At 35.5% G+C, this 23,560-nt stretch overlaps 2 protein-coding genes across 3 annotated transcripts in view; one reads left to right on the top strand and one right to left on the bottom strand.

Moving 5' to 3' along the window:
- Positions 1 to 13,249: 13,249 nt before the first annotated feature.
- On the bottom strand, positions 13,250 to 17,551 carry coq7 (coenzyme Q7 homolog, ubiquinone (yeast)). 2 transcript variants are annotated; one of them, XM_048200707.1, is made up of 6 exons: positions 17,356 to 17,551; positions 16,030 to 16,217; positions 15,834 to 15,948; positions 15,618 to 15,757; positions 13,660 to 13,728; positions 13,250 to 13,541 (listed from the first exon to the last, which is right to left on the bottom strand). In XM_048200707.1, exons 1-6 carry the CDS (start codon positions 17,444 to 17,446, stop codon positions 13,464 to 13,466), a joined length of 681 nt encoding a protein of 226 aa, XP_048056664.1. In that variant the 5' UTR covers positions 17,447 to 17,551; the 3' UTR covers positions 13,250 to 13,463. The 2 variants fall into 2 exon arrangements, with proteins under 2 accessions (XP_048056664.1, XP_048056665.1); XM_048200708.1 differs by having other exon boundaries at positions 16,039 to 16,217; positions 17,356 to 17,547.
- A 13-nt stretch (positions 17,552 to 17,564) lies between these two features.
- Positions 17,565 to 23,560, top strand: part of abcc6a (ATP-binding cassette, sub-family C (CFTR/MRP), member 6a) — a 44,970-nt gene continuing 38,974 nt past the window's right edge. Inside the window, exon 1 of the mRNA XM_048200706.1 lies at positions 17,565 to 17,623. Within this exon, the coding sequence (XP_048056663.1) occupies positions 17,621 to 17,623 (3 nt within the window). The 5' untranslated portion in view covers positions 17,565 to 17,620. The remainder of the gene's footprint in view (positions 17,624 to 23,560) is intronic.

The following is a 23,560-nucleotide window of genomic DNA, read 5'->3' as shown; positions in this document are numbered from 1 at the left end:
GTGAAAATTTTTAGACAAAAATGTCTAAACAGCTAATCAAATGACATTTCTGAATTTGATCTACTGAGCTTAAAGCATTCTTCATGCTTTCTGTATTTAGAAGCACGCACATGCTCCTGTCTTCCCAAAATTCACTGCAACAATCTGCGAAGCAGACCTCAAAATGCAGAAAAACAGAGAAAAAAAGGTGTAAATCCTTCACCTTCTTTTTCCAATACAAGCCAGAATGTTTTGAAAAAAAGCTTTTAGATGGCATTGCTTGTCTTTTTTTGTCTTTGATATCTGCTTCAATAGATTTTTGCAGAAGCTGGCGAGATGCTGCAGATAGTCTGTGGGTCTGAACCTAAAGCAACTCCGCAGCTCTTGACCAGAAATGACACAGATGCCTCATGTCTCATTTTTGTTAGAAAGGAAACCAATTCCATATCACTGCATAATCAGGTGGCCAAGCCAGCAAAGAACTAGTACTCAGTTTTGTTTGGAATGTGTTTTTCAAATGTACAGCCAAGGTCAGTTCTTGACATTAAGCGCTTGAGTGGTCCGAGCACTTTGTCTGTGTCTGTGTGTGTGTCAACACTGCATTTGAAGGCAGGCGAGTGCATTTCTCAGCTGACAGGCATCAAAGCATGCCGCAGCACCGAGAACTGTATAGATCTGATTTTCAGAGCAGAGTAATGTGTAAAGGTCGTGATCCGAAGGGATCGCATCATCTAAACACCTAAGCTGAATGCTTGCGATTTGCAAACCAGACAGTTGCTCGGCTTGTGCAGTGCATGTAGATCCAAGTTCATCTAGAGCTGTAGGTTGAATTGAACCAATGGGATCGCTTGAAAATCTTAGATAGTTTCGACTGTCAGCAGTTCTCAAGTGCATTTTATGAGAGAGAAATATATATGCAAAGGTGCAGGTAACATGCACGCTCAGAGTGCAAGCCCCAAGAGGAGTGATGAGAACTGCTCTGTGATTATGGCTGTTTGTCATCAGCTCTGACATCTCAGGCTTTGCTGGATTGGTGCAAAGTGTGAGACGCCCTCTAAAGTGCTGAAGCAGGCGTTATGGTAGATGACATGTTAACCTTCTGTAAGCAGTCAATGGGATTGATGGTCTTGGCAGGCTCCATGATGTAATAGCCATAGAAAACAAGTGGCATGATTTGAATTTTGAGATTCCATAGCAAGAGTGCAACTCAAAAGTCACTTTCATCATGCAAGAGCTTTATCTCATCATTCCACGCCCAACTGAGGTGTATTAGAACTTTGCAGGTGTGTAGTGACCTATTATGCACTAACAACTGTGAAATGTTTTTATTTGTGTGTTGCTGAACAATTAAGCAATAAACCTGTTTCCACAGAGTGTAATGACACATTTTTAACCTTAATTTACATAGTAAATCTAGCATTGATTAATACATATTTAAAATATTTTGTGTACATTTTTAACTCTACACTGTACACTTTGATTTATATTATCCTAGCATTAAATTACAAAAACATAATCAACACTGCTGCAATAGAGTTTCTAATGCAGCTGCTCAGGGATGTTACCTATCTCTCTCTCTCTCTCTCTCTCTCTCTCTCTCTCTTCTGACTAGCCTACAGTAATCCATCTCTCTCTATTTTTTGAAAAGTCATTGAAATGCAATAGTGGACTTTATTTGGAGCAAATGGGAATGCAAAAAGTAATATTTGCTATGGTCTCCCATGTACTGCACCTGTAAATAGTGACTTCATGTCATGTCGGAGTTACTGTAATTTTCAAGATTTCCTTAAAACGCAATCAAAAGTTTGCCTTTCTGTCATTTACCTCCATGTTTCAAACCTGGAAGTGTGAAAAGAGTCTATTTACTTTTGTGTTCTGAACCAATTAAGCAGTAACTGAGATGGTCTTATTATGGGAAGATACCAACCTCCACGGCTCAAAGAAAGCTTAATGTTCAACTTAGATCATATGTGCCTTCATAACCAATCACATTATGGCCTTGTCATCACTGAATTGCTATTATGCAACAGTCAATCATTCATTCTAAAAAATGCTGGGTTAAAAACAACCCAAGTTGAGTTGAAAATGGACAAACCAAGCTATTGGGTTGTTTTAACCCATTGGTTGTGTTAAATGTTTGCCCAACCTGCTGGGTAGTTTTATTTAACTCAACTATTGTTTCAAAATGATTGTATTGCTTGCTGAAAATGAACCCAAAGTATGTTGGAAATGAACATTTATTAATGTGTTATTAATTTCCAATTAAAAATTCCAACTTTTTTTTAGGTTAATTGATCTTAATTTGTGTCTCTGGAAAATAGTGATCAATGACATTATCTTATGTCTAATATCAAAGGTTTTTGTTTCTATTTGCTAATGAGGAATTTTTGGAGTTTTTTTTTTGTTAATAAAAAATGAAAGCCATATAAGCCACAATTGCTTGAGGGTGAGTAAAGCTTGAGCTAATTTTCATTTGAAAGTAAAGTAATCCTTTAATTGATTTTTAAGTGAAAAGATAAAATTAGACCCTTGGGGTAAAATGCACCCCAAACCCATGAGTCAGATGTTTCCATATCCACGTTTCCACCGAAATAACCCGGAACAATTTGTCCCAGGAACTTTTTTTCTCCCAGACCTATTGCTAGATGCATTTCCATAGCGGTCTTAAGTACCGTGAAGATAGTCCGGTGACATAGGACTGGGTGCGACTTTCCAGTTCCCGCTGGATTTCGTTATCTGCATATAGGCTTAATAAAGCCTGAACCTCGTAGACGGTCCATCGGTCATATTTTTAAACTCCGTTGTTGATTCGAATAGCAAACAACTCTTACTGCGCAACTGACTTTAAAAAACGATGGTTGAAATAAAATGCTGTGTGGAGTCAACCAATCAAAATGCTGCATGAACTCAACCAATTAGCATGTTCAGCACCCAAGTCCCATTCCCGAAAGTTCTGGAACTTTGAAAAAGTACTACCTAGCGAGCAGGGACTTTCTGAGGGGGAATTTTTACCCAGAACTTCATTTAGACCCTGGTTCCTGCGGTCGAAACACACCCGAGTACCACCCCAAAGTTCCTAGTTCCTGGGGAAAGTTCCTGCGGTGGAAACGCAGCTCATTTCAGACATCTTATATTGTATATTAATTAAAACCTATAGGCTGAGATTTGAATTCATAGTGTTGCAATTAATTATTTATGTATTCATATACCTTTATGTAAGTCACAGTATAAATGTACCTTTCAGATAAATCTCTTTTACCAGGACTCTGTCTTGTCTGTCATCACTTTTTCAATTATTCAACTAAAATATCAAACATTTTTTTTAAATAGAATAGTTGAGTGAGTATAATGGCACAATGTTACAATTAAGTTAAATTTGACATAGTTCCTAAGGGGGGAAACCTACTCTGACTGTCTGGGAAGCGCAAACAAAGCTAAGGAACAAACAGTGAACAATCCCAGTGTTTTTGGACTGTATATCAGCACAGCTGCTCTTCATATGTTAAAAAGCTCTTATCCAAAAAAAATTTACATTATACTTTTGCCACTGAGTTTCCTAGGTTAAAGTGCTTTGTTCAAGAGTTTTACCCCCTACATCACATTTACTTTACAAAACATATCTACATCCTGAGCCTTATTGGGATCCGTCTGTAAGTGTTTGTTAGTGTCCAATAGTTGGGTCGTGTGGGGCCTTATCAAATGCTCGGGCAAATAGCTTGAAGAGCCAGCACAAACTCATGACAGTGCTGAGCAGCAGAATGGCCTTGAAGTCATGCTGGTGAAGCCACACTCCTGTCAAAGCCATTGATTAATGTTCCCTGGGGTCACGCCACCCTCTGGGACCTCACATAAGCTGCCCCATCTGATCAGAAACGCAGCCGTTGGAGGTGCCAACACAACTGTAGGCTCCTCAAACAATGTCATGACTTACAAAGACAAACATCTATACATTCATACATATGCTCATGTTCTATACGGCAATGTTATTACACCCCTACTCACGCACATACTAATGGAGTGGTGGCCAAGCTATATGCCACAGTTTGGTCATCAATTTAATACATGGAGATTTCTGTTTAATATACTCATTACCTGCAAGGTCTAAAAATAAGAATAATGTTTGTACACAGTGATTTTATGTAAAATATCAAGTATTGTTTTTTTATAGGCACAAAAGTAATTTTGCTCTAAAAAATAAATATTAAAAAAAACCCACTGTGCTTGCTGTAATCAAAACATTTATTTTTTGATCTTGAAGGTTAGGTGAGAACGATCGGGCATTCTATACAGAAACAGAAAATGTGGTCTTATTTATGCACAAGACAACCGGTTTTGAGATGTTCATTGCATAGGCAAAAAATTCTTCAAAATATCTGCATTTGCATTCTAAAAAGTAAAAAAGTCATACAGTTTTGAAATGACGTGAGGTTGAGTAAAAATGACAGTGACATTAATTTTGTTAATGTGATAAATCAGTATAAGGAGGAAGAGACATTATTTGAATTACTGCATAACAGCAGACTAGGGTTTACAGTACAAAAATGATCAGATACACTTTCATCTTATGTATAAAAAATACCTGACAGAGAGATATGAGCTAGAGAGGGTGTTCAACATTATAGTCAGTGATTCATTGGACGCTTCAAATGTTGCCAAGAAACAAAATGATCTGCATCCGAAAGTTTTCATGGTTTGTGCGGATTTATATTACCATTGTGCTCAAAATTTACAGCAAGAATTATTCACAGATACAGGAGCCATAATGTTTTGAATTTTTAAGTCTGTTCTTGATGCCGATTTCCTCAATATAAAAGTGAATTCCTCTAAGAGGTGAGTTTAGGCGAAACAGCCCTTTCTCAAATATATATTTACACAGGGTCCAAGACATCACATCATCACATTATTTATGTGTGATGTGTCTTTGTCTTTTTTTTTCGTTCTTTCATATATAGTCGTGTTGTTTAATTGTATTTTAGATAGTTATTTATAATTTGTGATTGTATTATGTTGTTATGATTTTTCAATTTTTTTTTTGTTCTTTTCTTTTCTGTAGTTTTACACCTATAACATTTGGCAAAGGGACTACCAATGAAAACTAGCCTTTGGGCTAATTTAGATACATTTACATTCCTGAATATTGATATTGAATATTAATGTACTCTGTCCCTTTTTGAAATAAATAAAGCCTTTATGAATGACAGCCAATGGTCTGATGTAGGTTTCCTCAGAAACATTTAAAAAAATATTTAAATACTTCGTCTTGTGAGTAATCCTGCATTTTTTTTTATAAACTATTAAGTAGTAATACAATTAAATATCAAAATAAATTTGAATCAGTTTTGCCACAAGCTGCAATCATCAGGGTCCAAGCACCAATCTGTCATGCATTTTCCAAATATTATGTGTTTTTGCAGTCAACAGTCTTAAATCTCAAATGACACTATAAGTTAGGGTTTAATGAAAGAGCTTACAAAAATGTATGATATTTACAAAACAGACAAATGACTATAACTGACTAAATATTCAGCCAATCAAACTGGTGGAAAAAAAGATTAAACAAAGGATTTAAGTTTAAGGAAAATTAGTATTTCAGCTCCTCATTTCTCATATGTCTCATTGAGATAAATGGCTGATCATATAGAAAGTGCTGTAAGCATCATCCGAGCATAAGAAACTCATGACATTTGGCATGTTTCCTCAGACTGTCCTATTGTCCACATGTACCATGTTTTGTGAAGTTTGGACATTGTTTTCACAAGATATAGGCCAATTTGTCATAGGCCACACCCAAAAATATATCAGCTACAACATATCCACAACAAACTAATTAGACAAATAGCCTAGGACAAGTTTAAAAAAGTAGTTTTTTCAGAAAATTAGAATGGCAAATTAATTTTATATATAAAAATAAAAAAAAGATTATATATATACAAATATATTATATATATATATATATATATTGTGTGGCACCTGATGCAAGAATTATTTGGAAATAAGAATTTTGATGCTAGCATATACTGATACAGAATTTGATAGACAATTTGCTTATTATAGCGGCACATTGTGGCAGATTCTCACAAAATTTGGTACACAGCCTTAGTTTGACACAATACAAACATGTCCATTTTTGAATAGTCAGCCCTGATTTGACATTATTAGCCACTGCTACACAGCAAAATCCCCAGAGTTAAATCAACTCTGCTCAGAGTACATATGGTCCCTCTCTAAATAGTGTTGAAATAACACTGAAGCAGAGTTAAAGTTAATGAGATAATTAAGTGATGATTGAACATTAGTGATGAACACCTGCTGTTAACAAGCAGAATCACTGAAGAAAATAGAAATATAATAACTACAACTGACTTCAGCCACAGCTTTAAGCCTGGTACAGAGCTACACGATTTTAGCAATCCTATAAGATCAATACAAATCACACTGTGCGACATGGAACTATTAAACTTTGGTACGACATGCATGTAGACTCTCCTGGAACGTATTCTGTTTTACAGTGAAAAATAAAGTAGAAAAAAAGAATATGGGTAATCCTCTTTCTCAATACTCCACTTTCATGGCATGTTTGCAGCTGCCAAGTATCAGTTATAGAAGCACGCAACATCCGGTAGGTGACGCTTGCTCACTCTCATTGGCTATCGTGAATATCAGCCCGATCAAGAGTCACAAATATCAAACATGTTTGAAATCTACGATTTGGGATCATGGAGGCTCTGACGTGATCGGGAGCAGTTAAACAATTGTAATGACAGCACACAATAGAGGATTTTTGGGCCAAAACTCGGTTGCGGCAAGCCTCGAATTGGGCCGCACCCTCCAGACTGTTTTGGGTGCAAATTGGGGTCAATTAATATCTTCAAGTGTGTGGCCAGCCTATGGTTGTGGCTGAAGTCAGTTGTAGTTCTTGTGTTTCTCTTTCCTTCAGTGAATCTGCTTGTTAACAGCATGTGTTCATCACCGATGCTCAATCATCACTTAATTAATTGCTTAATTATCTCAATAACTTTAACTTTGCTTCACTGTTACTTTAACACTATATAGAGAGGAACCATATATACTCTGAGCAGAGCTGATTTAACTCTGGGGATTTTGCTGTGTAAGACGCTTAATAATGTCATCCAATGTTTGTTGGTTTATCTGAGTAATACTTTAAGACTCTGTTATCATTTGCATACCAAAAGAAGATGCACACCAATTCAACTTGGTCTGATTGAACATGTGGTTGCAGAGTTATGAGGGTTTCTGTTGTAGAGCACCATATGGTTAGAATTTGATGCAGCTTGTTGTGTATCCTCAGAATGTCCTTTTGTTTATGTGTATCAAGTTTTGTCAAGACTTTGCGTTATAAGATATAAGTCCATTAATTAAAATAAGCAACACCTCAGATTTTTATCGGCTTGAATCTTTGCAGCACTTAGATGCATAAAAATTCTTTTGATACCTTTTGTCATAAGGGTCTCAAGATGGTGTGTGCCAGATTTCATGCAAATCGGACCAACAGCTTAGGAGAAGTTCAAAAAAGTAGATTTTTGGCAGAAAATGTCAGAAAAAAAAAATGCAAATGAAATGAAAGATTTCATGAGTATTTTGATTCAAGCCCTTATAGGTCCAAAGTTATGATTTAAAACATAGATAGCGGTGCATATCTGGGACAATTATGCCAAGTTTGGGATCTCTATGATTTACGGTCTCTGACTCTCGTACACTTTTAGGGCAGAAAAACAGAAGAAGAAAAACAAAACAAACACAGCGCTTGTATGCCTAATTATTATGTAGCTAACATCTGCAATGTTGGATTAAGTGATCATGCATTTAAAAAAGCCTCATCACATTAACAGATTGTGAAGTGAGTGAGATTGAGTCAAACTGATAGATCAATGTTATATTTATGATGACAGATGTAAGTGGTAAAGAGGATCTGCTTCTGTGGTTACTGTTGGCTCTTGCACTGGGACAGGAGGCTTTATGGTAAAGTATTTGGGGTGCTGACATAAAGGTTAGTAGTTCCCATGTAGGTTTAACCTATCGCAACTGAAAAGGTAACTCCAGATTGCTCAAGGGAGATTATCCCAGTAGTTACTGATAATTGGCTGTATGCTATATATCCTGTACTTAAAACAAAAGATCTGCTCAACAGAGTTGAGTTCAGGCACATAAATATACATTCATGGTTCATGACAAATGGGTAAACCTGAAAGACAGGAGTTGGGATTAGAAAAAATTGCTTCCTTCTGGAGAATAGTATTGTTTACCTCTATTTTAACATCCTTTATATTTTATGATTTTATTTATTTATTTATTCACAAATACAACTGTGAATTGACTCAAAGTTTTGGTATTTTCTCTCTATTCTCTAAAACAGTGAGATAATATAGTTATCGGTTTTATGGTTTACTGGTATTAACACCTGCAGCTTGACTGGACTCATCACTCAAACTTTTATGTTATGGTAATTTTGTCACACAATCTTGCCAAATATGCAATTCAATACTTGTTGCTTTTTTTAAACATCTTACATTATACAACGAAGCTGTCAGCACTATTAATCTAAAACAAAAATAAATCCCTGACTCAGGTGGGCTTTAAGAAGTGCAAATTCTGCTGTCATCCAGAGAATAGGTGGGCAGAAATTATTCTTATTAATTTATGTCTTAACAGTATAACTAAATATTCAGCCAATCAAACTGATGGAAAAAAAGATTAAACAAAGGATTTAAGTTTAAGGAAAATTAGTATTTCAGCTCCTCATTTCTCATATGTCTCATTGAGATAAATGGCTGATCATATAGAAAGTGCTGTTAGCATCATCCGAGCATAAGAAACTCATGACATTTGGCATGTTTCCTCAGACTGTCCTATTGTCCACATGTACCATGTTTTGTGAAGTTTGGACATTGTTTTCACAAGATATAGGCCAATTTGTCATAGGCCACATGCAAAAATATATCAGCTACAACATATCCACAACAAACTAAATGAATCAAAATTATTTTGATAACTCTTTGTCTGGAATATTTTGAGATGGTGGATACCCAATTTAGTGTAAATTAGACAAATGGCCTAGGACAAGTTTAAAAAAGTAGGTTTTTCAGAAAATTAGAATGGCAAATTAATTTTATATATAAAAATAAAAAAAGATATATATTTTGATGCAAGAATTATTTGGAAATAAGAATTCTGATGCTAGTATAGGGCTGGGCGATATATCGCATGCGATTGTCACGTGCATTTCGTCAGTAAAGCCGGTTCCCTGATTACCGCTAAATCGTCATCACCTGCTTTCAAATGGAGCGGCATTTAATAGACAGAACCGTAGTTCACTGACAAGCCACGCAATATCGCATTCATTATCGAAGGCGATTCATCTGCAGTAGGCTATATGTAAAAAAACAGTAGGCTATATGTAAAAAAACAAAACAAAAAAAACCCCTGCAGCTAAGAGAAAAAATATTGTTTATAATTTTATTTTCCATATTATCCATTATAAAACGAAAGGTAAATATAAAACCATAAAAAACTGCTTGTTTGAAAAAACTTGATATCCACCATTTTTCATATCCATTTTTCAGGCAATGATATATGTATGTGAGGGATGTATTTATGCCATTCTGGGCCGCTTATAGGCATTGTGAACTAGTCGGTTGCTAGGGCGCCACTAGCTGAAGAGGGCGCCAATGAGCGCCTCAATGCCTCCATTAACATAACACTGAATTTTAGCAAAAATTCACCATGTGCTAAGTACCATATACTTTTTGCACAATTTAAAAAACTGTAATATTGAGTTAATATAAAAACACAAAGCAACACATTCTCACCTGTGAAAGGTTATCCCATTTCTTCGGGAATTTAAATCTTGAAGGTTTCACGACCAGAAGGTGCGCAATATAGTGGCACGACTCGCTGACCTTGTTCAAAATGCCGGGCGCGCCGACGTGTCTGTTCGAATGTGGCGTCTACGTATATAATCTAAGTAAATTTAGCAGTAAATTTTATTAGAAAGACAAATATTGAGTATATATTGAAATTCTATATTTAAAGAATAACGGCAACAGCAAAGTAAGAGAAATGGCCAACCTACTGTGCACTCGAAATCTGTGAATCTTTTTAATTGCTACTATCTTAGCTAAACTGCTGCATGTTAGTGTCATTACTATGACAACCTATAGAGTACCTCAGAGATGACATGTTTTTGTATGCAAAACCTGGAAGCGAGTTAGCATTTTAGGACTTCCGGTTCCAATATCCTGAAGTCTATGGGCTTTTTTAAAGGTGCCGTAGAACGTCTTTTTAAAAGATGTAATATAAATCTAAGGTGTCCCCTGAATGTGTCTGTGAAGTTTCAGCTCAAAATACTCCATAGATTTTTTTTTAATTAATTTTTTTAACTGCCTATTTTGGGGAATCATTAAATATGAGCCGATTTAGGCTGCGGCCCCTTTAAATGCTCACGCTCCCCACCCACGGAGCTCGCGCTTGCCTTTAACAGCATAAACAAAGTTCACACAGCTAATATAACCCTCAAAATGGATCTTTACAAAGTGTTCGTCATGCAGCATGTCTAATCGCATAAGTACAGTGTTTATTTGGATGTTTACATTTGATTCTGAATGAGTTTGATAGTGCTCCATGGCTAAAGCTAACATTACACACTGTTGGAGAGATTTATAAAGAATGAAGTTGTGTTTATGCATTATACAGACTGCAAGTGTTTAAAAAATGAAAATAACGACGGCTCTTGTCTCCTTGAATACAGTAAGAAACAATGGTAACTTTAACCACATTTAACAGTACATTAGCAACATGCTAACGAAACATTTAGAAAGACAATTCGACTGTCAGTTATTATTGCTCCATCTGCCATTTTTCGCTGTTGTCCTTGCTTGCTTATCTAGTCTGATGATTCAGCTGTGCACAGATCCAGACGTCCTGCCCTTGTCTAATGGCTTGAACATGAGCTGGCATATGCGAATATTGGGGGCGTACACCCCGACTGTTACGTAACAGTCGGTGTTATGTGAATAACAGATTCACCTGTTCTTCGGAGGTCTTTTAAACAAATGAGATTTATATAAAAAGGAGAAAACAACGGTGTTTGAGACTCACTTTATGTCATTTCCATGTACTGAACTCTTGTTATTTAACTATGCCAAGATAAATTCAATTTTTAATTCTAGGGCACCTTTAATGGGTTTTTGCTAAATCGCCTGAAATAAGGTCTGTGGTTAACGAAGCCTCTAAATATTTTCAAGCTTTGATCTATGACATAAAATACCAGTTATAACCACTGATTTTGCATGTGATTTTTTTGTGATTTTTTTAAACCTTTATTGTGTCTTAAAAACGGCGGTTGCTAACAAGTTGCTAAAAGGGACTACTTTGTTTGGTGGGGACTATAGACGTCATCATGACAAACTGGACATTTGGACAGCATTTCTCATGAAAAAGTGGATAAGTATTCATACACAGCGCAGATCATAATCAGCGAGCATGTTTTTAAATAAAGTTGTTTTTTTAAATAAAGTTTGAGGAAGCTTGGTGACGTTGATCCGCGACCATGGTGTGCTGTAGTTCGTTTATAGCCTACTGTTAGCTTTTTATATCTGACGACTTTATTTAGGCTTCAAAATGTATAAATGTTGTGTTAACTTGTTATATCGATAGACAAAACGTGTAAGTGTCATAACCCTTTGTTAAACACAGAGCTTATTTTTTACGATTTTCCAAAAGTCTATGGAAAAACTGTATAGGCTTTTGATCGAGGTAACCCGTACGCCGCTAACTTCCGGGTTGGCCTACAAAAACACGTCATCTCTGAGGTACTCTATATGGATGTGCAACTGCAGTGTGAAGGGAAAAATGAATGTACATTAATTAGTGAATAATTTCAATGCTTATTAAGAGACAACTTAGTTATAGCTACAATTTGTATTAACGTATCAAACCAATGTTTAGAAACATTTCTATTTATGTTTTAAGTGTTTAGTGGGGGAAGGGTGCACCAATAGGGATCTTGCATAGGGCACCAAAATGGTCTGAAACGACCCCAATGCCATTGATGCTCCTTGAAGTTAAATAAACATTATTTAGCAGTCTAACAGCATAAGCCAAACACTAAACACCCGAATTCTGACCCACTTTGGAGAAATTAACACATCTAATGAAGCAATGGCATCTCAGAAGGGCTTGACAGCTGTCATTTACACAATGCCTATTTTAAACAAAATCAGTAACAATGGACGGTTGTTTAACCTCTTTGAAATTTATGAGTGTTTTGCAACAGCAGCTAAACCGAGGGACATGATTTATGATTTATGAACACACACGTCACTGTTTATATATGTGACCTAGAGCGTGCCGGTAGTTTGTCTCAGTGTGCAGTATGGCTGGAAGGTGATGTCATCCGAACACTGAAACATCTGATCCATTGTGAGGTGGAAAATTGGTTTACGGGAAAGACAAACTGCTCAGTTCACTGAACCTCTGCTTATAAGTGTCAGACGTTACATTCATGTCTGTCTTCAATTTCCTGTAGTTCAAATGGTGGAACATAGTGCTAGCAATGACAAGGTCGTTGATTTTATTTCCAGGAAACATATGCACTGTAAACTAAAGTGCTTTTAAAGACATCTTCCACTGTCATCCATTATTTTCATTTAATTTCCCATGATCTGAAAATATTCTGTCCAATGTTCTCTGAAGATCTGGCCTTTGTAGCAAGGTAGATTTTCATAGAGCTATCCATTAGATCTCTTGCATTAAAGATACTGTCCATCCCTAAAAATGAAAATTGTCATTATTTAGTTGTCATGTTGCTCCAAACTTTTCTTACTTCTGTATTTTTTGTCCATTGAATGCAAGTCAATGGGAACCAAAATAGTTTGGTTACCAACATTCTTCAAAATATCTTCTTTTATGTTTCACAGAAGAAAGAAATGCATATGGGTTTGCAATGACATTAGGGTTAGTAAATGATGATAGAAGATTCGTTTATGGGTGCACTATCCCTTTAAGTCATTTTCCATATTCTGACCACCAGGTGACGCCATACGGATAACATACACAATATTTCATATTTCATTACTTGCAATCATTTCAATCTTTAAGCCCAAGTCATCTGACTTTACTTAAAATGCTTGATCAAAATATAAACTTTTAACTGTGATAATGATATCATAGTTAATTTTATCCCACCATGGTTTCTGTTAAAGCCTCTCTGCTAAGGATGTCCTCTCGGGTCAAATAAAACATAAAACAATGATTTTGTGAACACAAATTTATTTGGGGCAAATATACAGTTTTGAGAGACAAAAGGCATATTATGTTTGTATTTTTTAACTGTAAAACTTGTCAAAAGTTTTCTTTCAGCATCTTTTAAACTCTTTCAAAATGTGCTCTCTTTACATCAACTGTTTACTATACATGAATAACAGAAACAAAACAATATTTACATGTCACGCATTGTTAAAATGACTCTAAATACGCTGAGAAATATAGATAGCAGCTTTACAGCCAATCTGTATTGCTGTTTTCAAAAGAAAATATCCTGGCACCTAAAGAGGGGGGAAAAAATTAAAAAAAATACTTGAAATGAAAACACAAAAACACTGCTAAACAGTGTAACGAACATTTCCCATGATTCAAACAAGGCAACCGACATAAAAAACTCACCGACTCAGCGTCGTGCTCCAATCCTGTGTCATGATGTTCAATTTCATCGTCACGAAATTCTTTAATAATCTGATTGAATTAAAAACATGTCGTTTATGTCTTAGTGTGTATTTTAGATATACACCTTTTTGCATTTTGCTCAAAAAAACAAGAAGTCAACATGAATTAAACATCACAGAAATTTTCAAATGAACAAAGGTCAGTGTTATAAAGAACGAAAAGTCTGATCAAACAATTGTTTTTTTTTAGATTACTGGCTGATTTCAGGAACAAAATGAACAAAACTCCATTAACTTGCCACTTTGGATGGATACCTAGTATCAAATTACATGTGCCATAACAACACCTTTTTACCATAGTTGAAGGAATTTGCCATAAAAAGGACACTTGTATGCGTCTGACAGTTCAATAAGCTTTAAAGGCACAATATGTAATTTTTCACCACTAGAGGTCACCTATATTTAAAACAAACACGTAGCATGACGCCGCCGAGATTGAGCGTGGAATCATGGAAGATGTCGTCTTCACCTCGCAGCCGGTGGAAAAGAATCCATTGGGACTCGGGAAGAATTCATGTTCATGGATGAGATTATGCTAAAGAGAGACGAGCGCGACACATGTCGAGTGCAGCGAAACTTTTATTATGCCGCAGTCGCCGCTTCCACTTCTTCCGGTCAAGCGTATCAGAGGTAACGCAGCGCTGTTTATCATATTAGATACATTTGAGTGTGCTGAAAATTATGTTATAACGTTACTCTGTGCATTTGCTCGGCGGCTGCTATGAGACACTTGTTGCACACTGCAGTAAGATAGATCGATATTAGAATATCAAATTAATATAATTAAGAAAATTTCAAAACAATAAGATTAAACGTGTTGAGCTATATAACAATGATTAGTTTTCTGTCAATTAATGTATCCAAACAGTTGTTCCCTTGTCTAATAAAACTATATATAATATATTAATGCGTCTTTGGTGTTTCCATGGTTTCTACAAAATGAAACCAGAAACTGAGGGTAATGCGGATATGATGTCATTGATAGGCAACGCACGGACACAGTCCGTGTCCTAGTTAAAATTGCTTATTTCTCTGGATTTAAACATTCTTGGAAACATCTGGGATAATGCAAGTACACAAGTCAACAAAATAAATAACATTGTTCTAGTGGGTTTTGGAAATTTTATCCAAAAATCGTACATAATGTGCCTTTAAAGCTTGATGGACAAAATGGCAGAAAGCAACAGTGCAGCGATTTGATTGGCTATTTGGGCTGTCAGTCATTTATCTCGATATAGTTTTGCAGCAGCATACTGTTAGCAAACATCCCGGCACTGGCCACACTGCTGAGAGTGGCATTTATATGAATATGTAAACAAGTGCTGCACGCTTTCTTCTCAATAACAAATTAAACACAACAAAATGGCAGCGGTGAGAAAACAGCAGATAAGAAAGCATATATAGCAACGTGGATATGTTTGCACAAGCTCTGCAATTCGGCTCTCCAGTCAAGTCACGTCACGTTTATTTATGTAGCACTTTATACAAGAGATTGCTTTAAAGTAAGCTGTTTTATAGTATTAAACATTAAAAAAATGTCAATGCCACATTCAATTAGAAGTACAACTTCAATTTCTACTATAAAGCGGCTTTCCAGTGTGTTCATGTTTTTTTACTCATGTCTGACATCGACGGACTGAACAGAACAGAACAAATGAACCGCATCAAAGAAGGCAGAGCCCCAGAGCACACACATCTTACTACTTAATGGCCACAGACCAATAGCAGTTTGAAGGTGAGCTTTAGCAAGCTATTTCAAACTCCTGAAACAAACTTCGTTTTGGCCTGATTTTGTTCAAAATTACATCACACCAGTTCATTCTTTGATTTCGTTCAAAGTATATCAGGTCCTTTATTCTAAGTATGCATGCACAGCACTGGCATAAGAGCAAACATTACCTGTAATAACTCTGTATATCTCTCTGGATCAGTCTCCATGAGTGTTCGGATTTGGCTGTTGTAGTGCTCTGAGATGCTTTCCTCTACAGCAACAGTGCAGGCCATGGCTCCTTCCTTACCCAGAAGAGCAGTACAGGCCCCTGAAACCATGGACATAAGAGTTAATTATTACAAGTTACAGTGCAAAAGCAAGTAAATAAGCATGCAAGAACATACCTAATGCAAACCCAGCGACATTCCATAGCGGCAACAATAATGTTGGTCGAACCCGATGCTCACCCAGGATCTCATTAAACTTTTCCAAATGTATTTTCTCTTGATCCCACATATGCTGCAGATGTGAAAAGAACATTTACACATTTAGTTATTCCACTGAACTTGGCATATGTGCATTTAAAGTCATTAGACTGACGTTCAATACTTGGATTAGAGGCCCTGTCTGAGTTCGTCCGAGAACTGCCATCTGCCCAGCGTAGATGCGATTGGCTCCGTACTCTCCTGCATGGTCAACCCTCAACATCCTGTCCAGCATGGCTTTCTCCTCTTCGTCACGTGGTGGAGGAAGGACGCTGTATCTTCTACATAACACGGAGCCATTTACTGCACACATACAAACAAAATAACTCTGTGAGACAAAAAACTACAAATACACAAAAGGTTGGACACTTCTTCTCCCAGATTATTATTACTATTTCCACATTTTAAAATAATAATAATCGCTTCACAAACTATGAAACAGCACAAATGAAAATATGGGAATTTCTGTATGTAGTGACCATAATGTATGGTCTGGTGCACCCGTGACTTTTTTTAGAAGCCCCTTTTTAATTAAATATATGTGATAATCTATTATATAACATAAAATATATGACATAACACAATGACATTTTTGGCCTGTTACACATCAAAATATATTGAACTTCTCCCAAAAATTAAAATTATACAACAACTTCATAATTTTGACAATTGATTGAATTTATATTCAATACTATGGAAGAGCATTAGGGCCAAGCAATAATAAAAAAAATAAAACCATCTCGATATTAAAGTTGTTTTCGAGAAAATTTCGTGAAAAAAGTCAAAATAAAATGTCTCATTAAATTTCAAGAAAAAAGTCGAGATAAAATGTTGAGAATAAACTCGTTAAATTATGAGAAAAAAACTGGTTAAATTTCGAGAAAAAAGTCGAGATAAAATGTTGAGAATAAACTCATTAAATTATGAGAAAAACGTTGTTAAATTATAAGAACAAATTCATTAAATTATGACATTTTTCTCATAATTTAACGAATTTGTTCTCGTAATTTAACGACTTTTTTCATAATTTAATGAGTTTATTCTCAACTTTTTATCTCGACTTTTTTCTCGAAATTTAACGAGTTTTTTCTTGAAATTTAACAACTTTAATCTCGAGATGGTTTTATTTTTTTTATTATTGCATGGCCCTAATCCTCTTCCGTACAATTCAGTGTGTAAAAACAAAATATTTTTTAAAATATTAAATCATATACGAGTCATATACGAGTCATCAAGTCATATAAACCTTTAATCAGAACCTTTACAAATCATCTGAGTTTTGAATTTCCCCCTTGTTCTTATTACCAGGTTAAAGCCATCACTAAAAGTCCTCATTTCATCAGTATTACAGACGAAGTTCGAGGAATTGTTTTCCTGACATCAGTGTGTGAGCGGACAGTCAGCAGCTGTCAGAAGCTCACACATACATGCACATATTTACCTCTGTTTACTGCACGACAGTTCCTTACGCTTGACGGACAGAAAACAACACTGAGGTCGGGTCTCAAAGCACACTTCGCGGCTCTCTGCATGTCTAGAAATGATACAATTATAATATCGCACTGTAAAGAGAAAAATTATATATTCTCACTGAAGGTTGTGGCGCTTTTAAGTGACGTCATTGCGTCGCTACGTTCGTGCACGTGTGGACGCTGGGTGGGTGTGTGATGCTGGTGGAGAGGACGCTATAATATGTCGCATAGAAAATGGTTTGTGGAGACAACGATAACAAACAAAGAAAACTGTTTGTAAAGAATATGTATTACTTTTGGTATATTTTCAATATTTCATCTAATGGCCCATAGGTGGCACTCTCACACAAACTAGTGCAACCCAGGTGAAAAAAGTACATCTCTATGTAGGCTACTTAAAGTGCTCTATTTTCGTGCACTAATTTTGTACTAAAAATTCTTCTTTAGTACTTCTTAAGATAATCTTAAGAACATCTAAGTGTGCTCAACTGTGCTATTTTGAGACACCATGAAATATGAACTTAAATGTGCTTTTAATATATTATCTATGTATTTAAAAAACGTATTTAGATACTACTTATAGTACATTTGAACCCATAGTGTACTACAAGTGGTAAATAAATATATTTTTTAAATACAGAGATAGTATATTAAAAGCACATTTAAGTTCATATTTCATGGTGTCTCAAAATAGCACAGTTGAGTACACAGAAGAATTTTTAGTATATTAAGTACAAAATTAGTGCGTGAAAATAGAGCACTTTAAGTATATTATTTAAATGTACTTGTGTTTTTTCACCTGGGAAGTCATTTGGTTACTACTAAAAATATCAAAGCAATACAGGAATGATTTGTCAGTAGGACAGCTAAATTAACAGCGATGTGTATAGTGTGCATCCAGCACTAGACATTTTCCCACTCTTATTGGGTAGTATAGTCAGTATAAAAGTGTCACATATCTACTTGTTAATCCTATACTGGCACAATTGTTCTCAATTTCAGTGGCGTAGACATAGAAAATTGCCTTTTGCATATAGTCATTTTTATGGAGTGTAAACTGTAGGTATCGAGTTTACATGCCTTTGGTGAAGTGTAGAATGTGATTTTTCACCCAAGTCAGTAAATTCCATGGCTTCTGTAGCTACAGTATGTCTTAGATTAAGACATACTGCAGATATTTCACTGCAGTGATAAAAATGGACCTTGGCCATCTGAAGAAAGAAGGTGCTGACTGCTATAGAACTGCGACTGGCATTAGGTAAACATTGAACTGTAGGTTGAAGTCGGCCTGTAAAGTCAATGCAATGAGTTAGTTATGAGAATCTGATGCTAGATCAACATGACAAGACAATTTCAGCTTTAAACAGCCTATGATGTAATGTGACAATCAAACAATTGAGAAACAGGATCTGAACTTTAAAAGTGAATAGAGCAGCCTTAGGAAAAAAGAAGTACAGTGTTAACACTTTTTATTATTTGAACAAGATATGCAAATTAAGATTGCAGTGCAATATATTAGAATAATGCGCTAGCAGAGGTTTGTGGTCGGCGCTAACATGTAATTTAGGCACCACAACTATATATTTTATGGGTAATTCCGTGTCAAATCGTGTCAGTTCCCCAGCTCAAATTTTTGATTTTGTTAATATTTTTTTCTGTAGAAAGACACACATAAACAGTGATGAAAATATTAAATGTTACAGATGTATACAGTCCAAAAGTTTGGAACCACTAAGATTTTTAATGTTTTTAAAAGAATTTTCGTCTGCTCACCAAGGCTACATTTATTTAATTAAAAATACAGTAAAAAACAGTAATATTGTGAAATATTATTACAATTTAAAATAACTGTGTACTATTTAAATATATTTGACAAAGTAATTTATTCCTGTGATGCAAAGCTGAATTTTCAGCATCGTTACTCCAGTCTTCAGTGTCACATGATCCTTCAGAAATCATTCTAATATGCTGATTTGCTGCTCAATAAACATTTATGATTATTTTCAATGTTGAAAACAGTTGTGTACTTTTTTTTTCAGGATTCCTTGACGAATAGAAAGTTCAAAAGAACAGCATTTATCTGAAATACAAAGCTTCTGTAGCATTATACACTACCGTTCAAAAGTTTGGGGTCAGTAAGAATTTTTATTTTTATTTTTTTGAAAAGAAATGAAAGAAATGAATACTTTTATTCAGCAAGGATGCATTAAATTAATCAAAAGTGGCAGTAAAGACATTTATAATGTTACAAAAGATTAGATTTCAGATAAACACTGTTCTTTTGAACTTTCTATTCATCAAATAATCCTGAAAAAAAATATTGTACACAAATATTTTGTACAATTGTACACATTAAATGTTTCTTGAGCAGCAGATCAGCATATCAGAATGATTTCTGAAGGATCATGTGACACTGAAGACTGGAGTAATGATGCTGAAAATTCAGCTTTGCCATCACAGGAATAAATTACTTTGTGAAATATATTCAAATAGAAAACAGTTATTTTAAATTGTAATAATATTTCACAATATTACTGTTTTTACTGTATTTTTAATTAAATAAATGTAGCCTTGGTGAGCAGACGAAACTTCTTTTAAAAACATTGAAAATCTTAGTGGTTCCAAACTTTTGGACTGTACTGTACATTTGTAGTTTTAACGTTATTTGTTCTTCAGATATTCCTCTTTAAATTAAAAGAAGTATCAGCTGTATGCAAAGTGACCCACATTTGGTTTTTGACCACTGAAAATGTTTGCAATTTACCAGTTTACTCAGGGAACCGCATTAAGATCTCCATATCTATGGGATTGAACCATCGAGGGCCTTTAAAATCAAGATACCAAAAGGAAAGTTTGTTAAGAACCAGAATCTAAAAGGATATTAAGATATCTTGGTAGCACTTTATTTTACAGTCCAGTTCCCCATGTTAGGTAAGTACACGGTAAGTACATGTAAGTGCACGTACTGTAAAATAAAGTGCAACCGATATCTTTAATACTTCTTGAGTTACAGACATGCAAGGTTGAGGTTAAAAACACAAGAAGTGCTTTTTCCCCATTTCTGAACTGTCACCGTTGGCATATAATTAAATAAACATTGCTAAATTCAATAGATTTTTACTAATAAACCTACCAATCTCTGTGTAAAAATAAAATAATGATGCTGCCATCTTTCTAAAGTCATTTTTACACCCTTGTAAATTCTCAGGTGAATATTGTCATTTTGACCACCCTGTACAAAATAGTGGATTACTCAGTAAATATACATCTGTGACTTTTAATATTTTGGCTTTCATCACTATTTATGTTTGTCTTTCTACGGAAAAAAATATTAATTTAATCAAAAATTTGAGCCGGGGAAGTTTCTGAAATGTGTTTGATCTGACACGGAATGACCCTTATATTATATTGGTATTTGACATCTTCAGCTTAGTTGATAATGGGTTCAGGTCTATATCTATAAAGTCCTGCTGATGTTATTACCCAGAAAAATAATTTATACAAGCATCAAGTGAGTGTCTGTTGGCATGTATGTCCACAAGTGTTGAAAGAAATAACGTGTTCACCTCTGTTCCAAGGCTCTGGTCAGACAGCCTGAGACATAGCTGTGGTGGAGTAATGTCTAAGTGCTTCAGGCAAAATTTAGTTTATTTGTTTGCACTGATGAGGGAGACGTGACAACTCTTGCCTTGATGTACTGTATGTCTAGAGCCATGTGATATATTCAGTTTCAAAATTTTGGACAAAGTGGCACATCAGTAGTATAGTAATTATTTTTTATTATGAAATTAGAGATGAAATCTCACATCCCTGTTATGTTGCCACGTTTGACCTATAGTTGTGATTAAGGTTTTGACTTTTTTCATACAATTAAATTCTATAAAATTACTATTACTAATACGGTTACATTTTATAGATTTGAGTCAATGTGTTGTAGCCAGTTAATGCAAAAGTATATAATTAAATGCACTTTGAATGCTTCTGGATAATTTTCAGTTGCTCAATACGTTGTGGTATAACCTCTGGAATCTTGATTAGCGATATGTGCAATTGTCTTACCAGATATTTAGACAGAAGACTGTTTTAACCATTTCAGCATCACCTGGTGTTTGTAGCACTGTTGTTGTGTGAATTTTATTGATTTTGCCGCTATTCAGTTTATTACAAAGGTTGAGACCTTGGGAGCATGACAATAACACTTAGAAGGATTGGTCCCACTTTATATTAGGTGTTAAAATAATAATGGTTAGGTACAATGTTACTGAGTTCATGTTTTATTGCAGAACACTTTTGCTGTTATTGAGGTGGGACACGGGTAAAGTTAGGGACATGTTTGGTCGTATGGTTAGGTTTAAGGGTGGGTTAAGGTGTAACTATAGATAATTACAGAAATTAATTACAGATGTAATTACATGCAGACATTTTTTACATGCACAATAAGTGCATTGTATCAAATGATTAGATGTTAAAGACATTTAATATAAAGTGGGTCTGATGGATTTAAAATCACCTGCGTAGCTCAGCAGACTCGAGGGAAAAACTGGTGCATATAATAGTCTTGTGGTCAGGAACTGGGTTACTTGTGCCTGTTATGCAACCCTGGTGCAAGTTTAAAAATTGGCTCAACACTTTTTATTTTATAGTTGCTCAGTGGTATCCCCTTGGAAAAGACAAACCAGCTCATAAAAGCAACGACAACAGCACAAGAATCAAATTCAGATTTCAATTTGCATTGTCTCCCAGTAGACGCACACCTCTTTTTATAGTCCGCTATTTAAGCAGGGAGAGGAGAAGCTTTACTGCCAATATTGGAGAGTTTGCTCTAAGAAATGTTTCTTCTCAACTGCAGACCTTGTTAAACCACTCAAAAACAGGCTGCTCTTGCAGACTGTGTGAATTCAGCAGGCCGATGTAAGCTAATAGATGTCGCTGCGTCTGTCTGTGCTTTTTTAACAAGTCGACTACTGAAGGGGAAAGTGTCAGGGGCTTGTCCAGCATGTTTTGCATCTGCACCTGGCTGTGGGGAGCATGCTTTCATGTCCAGACAAACCTCCCTGCGGCTGGCTGGGATGAATCAGATTTCACAACGAGCCGACAAACAAGCAATAGTCTGCATATCACAGACAAAAATAATATACATATGCTTATTACTAATGCTTGATTTTGATGAGACACAGGTGATTCTGTAGATGTTGACAAAGATGCCCTTTAAAGTATATTACGATCCTGTTTTGCTTACACATTCATGGGGCCCTGTATAGATTTGAAGATGGTCCAGTAATGGTCATTCATTCTGATTTAAAACTCCTTTGCATTTGATAAGTGAAACAATTTGAACTGTCAGATGTATTTATTTTATTTATTGATAAAACTGATGGTTCTCAACTGGTATTACTACCAAGTTATGAAGTAACAGCTGTATTTGTGACAAAATATAGTAGAGTTTGATAAGATGTGTGGCATTTTACATCAACTACACAAGATACTTAAAATGTTTTCTCCTCCCTATTTACAATAATGTGATTAGTTACACTATATTATTTGCATTTAGTATTGTTCTTTCCTTGCTGCCATATTAGAACATACCTGCAGCCCATTTTTGGATCACGACATATCAGTTAGATCAGGGGTGCCCAATTCTGTTCCTGGAGATCCTGCAGAGTTCAGATCCAGCCTTGATCCAACACGCCTGCAAGTGCTCCTGAAGATCTTAATTAGCTGGTTCAGTTGTGTCAAAATTAAAGTTTTTTGGCTTTGAGTATGAATATATTAGCCTTACTGTTATCTACAAGCTAGTGCACTCCAAAACAATGACAAAATTCAGATTTAGAAGATATAAGCATTCAAATCTTACAGTCTCTCACTTCCACCAAAATGGATCAATGGTTTTGATGACATCAGTCTGCACTTCAGCTTCTCATCAGATTTTCTGTCCAATCAAATGCTCTCTAGAATCTAAAGCATCCCGCCCCCTACATTGTAAATAGGCATTGAAGCTGCTGTGGCTAAAATCAGGAGATTAGGAAGAAATTTAGGATTTTCCGAGCTCAACAGCTCTGGTTGAACTGTGATATAAACTAAACACTACTGCAGGGTTGCCAGGTTTTCACAACCAAAAAAGCTCAACTATGCTACTCAAAACTAGCTCAAAACTAGCCCAGTCGTGTTCCAGGG

The sequence above is a fragment of the Megalobrama amblycephala genome, linkage group LG8 (assembly GCF_018812025.1).
Source record: "Megalobrama amblycephala isolate DHTTF-2021 linkage group LG8, ASM1881202v1, whole genome shotgun sequence".
Lineage (NCBI taxonomy): Eukaryota > Metazoa > Chordata > Actinopteri > Cypriniformes > Xenocyprididae > Megalobrama > Megalobrama amblycephala.
The sequence above is the reverse complement of the archived record's forward strand: the minus strand, read 5'-3'. Positions and strand labels throughout refer to the sequence as shown.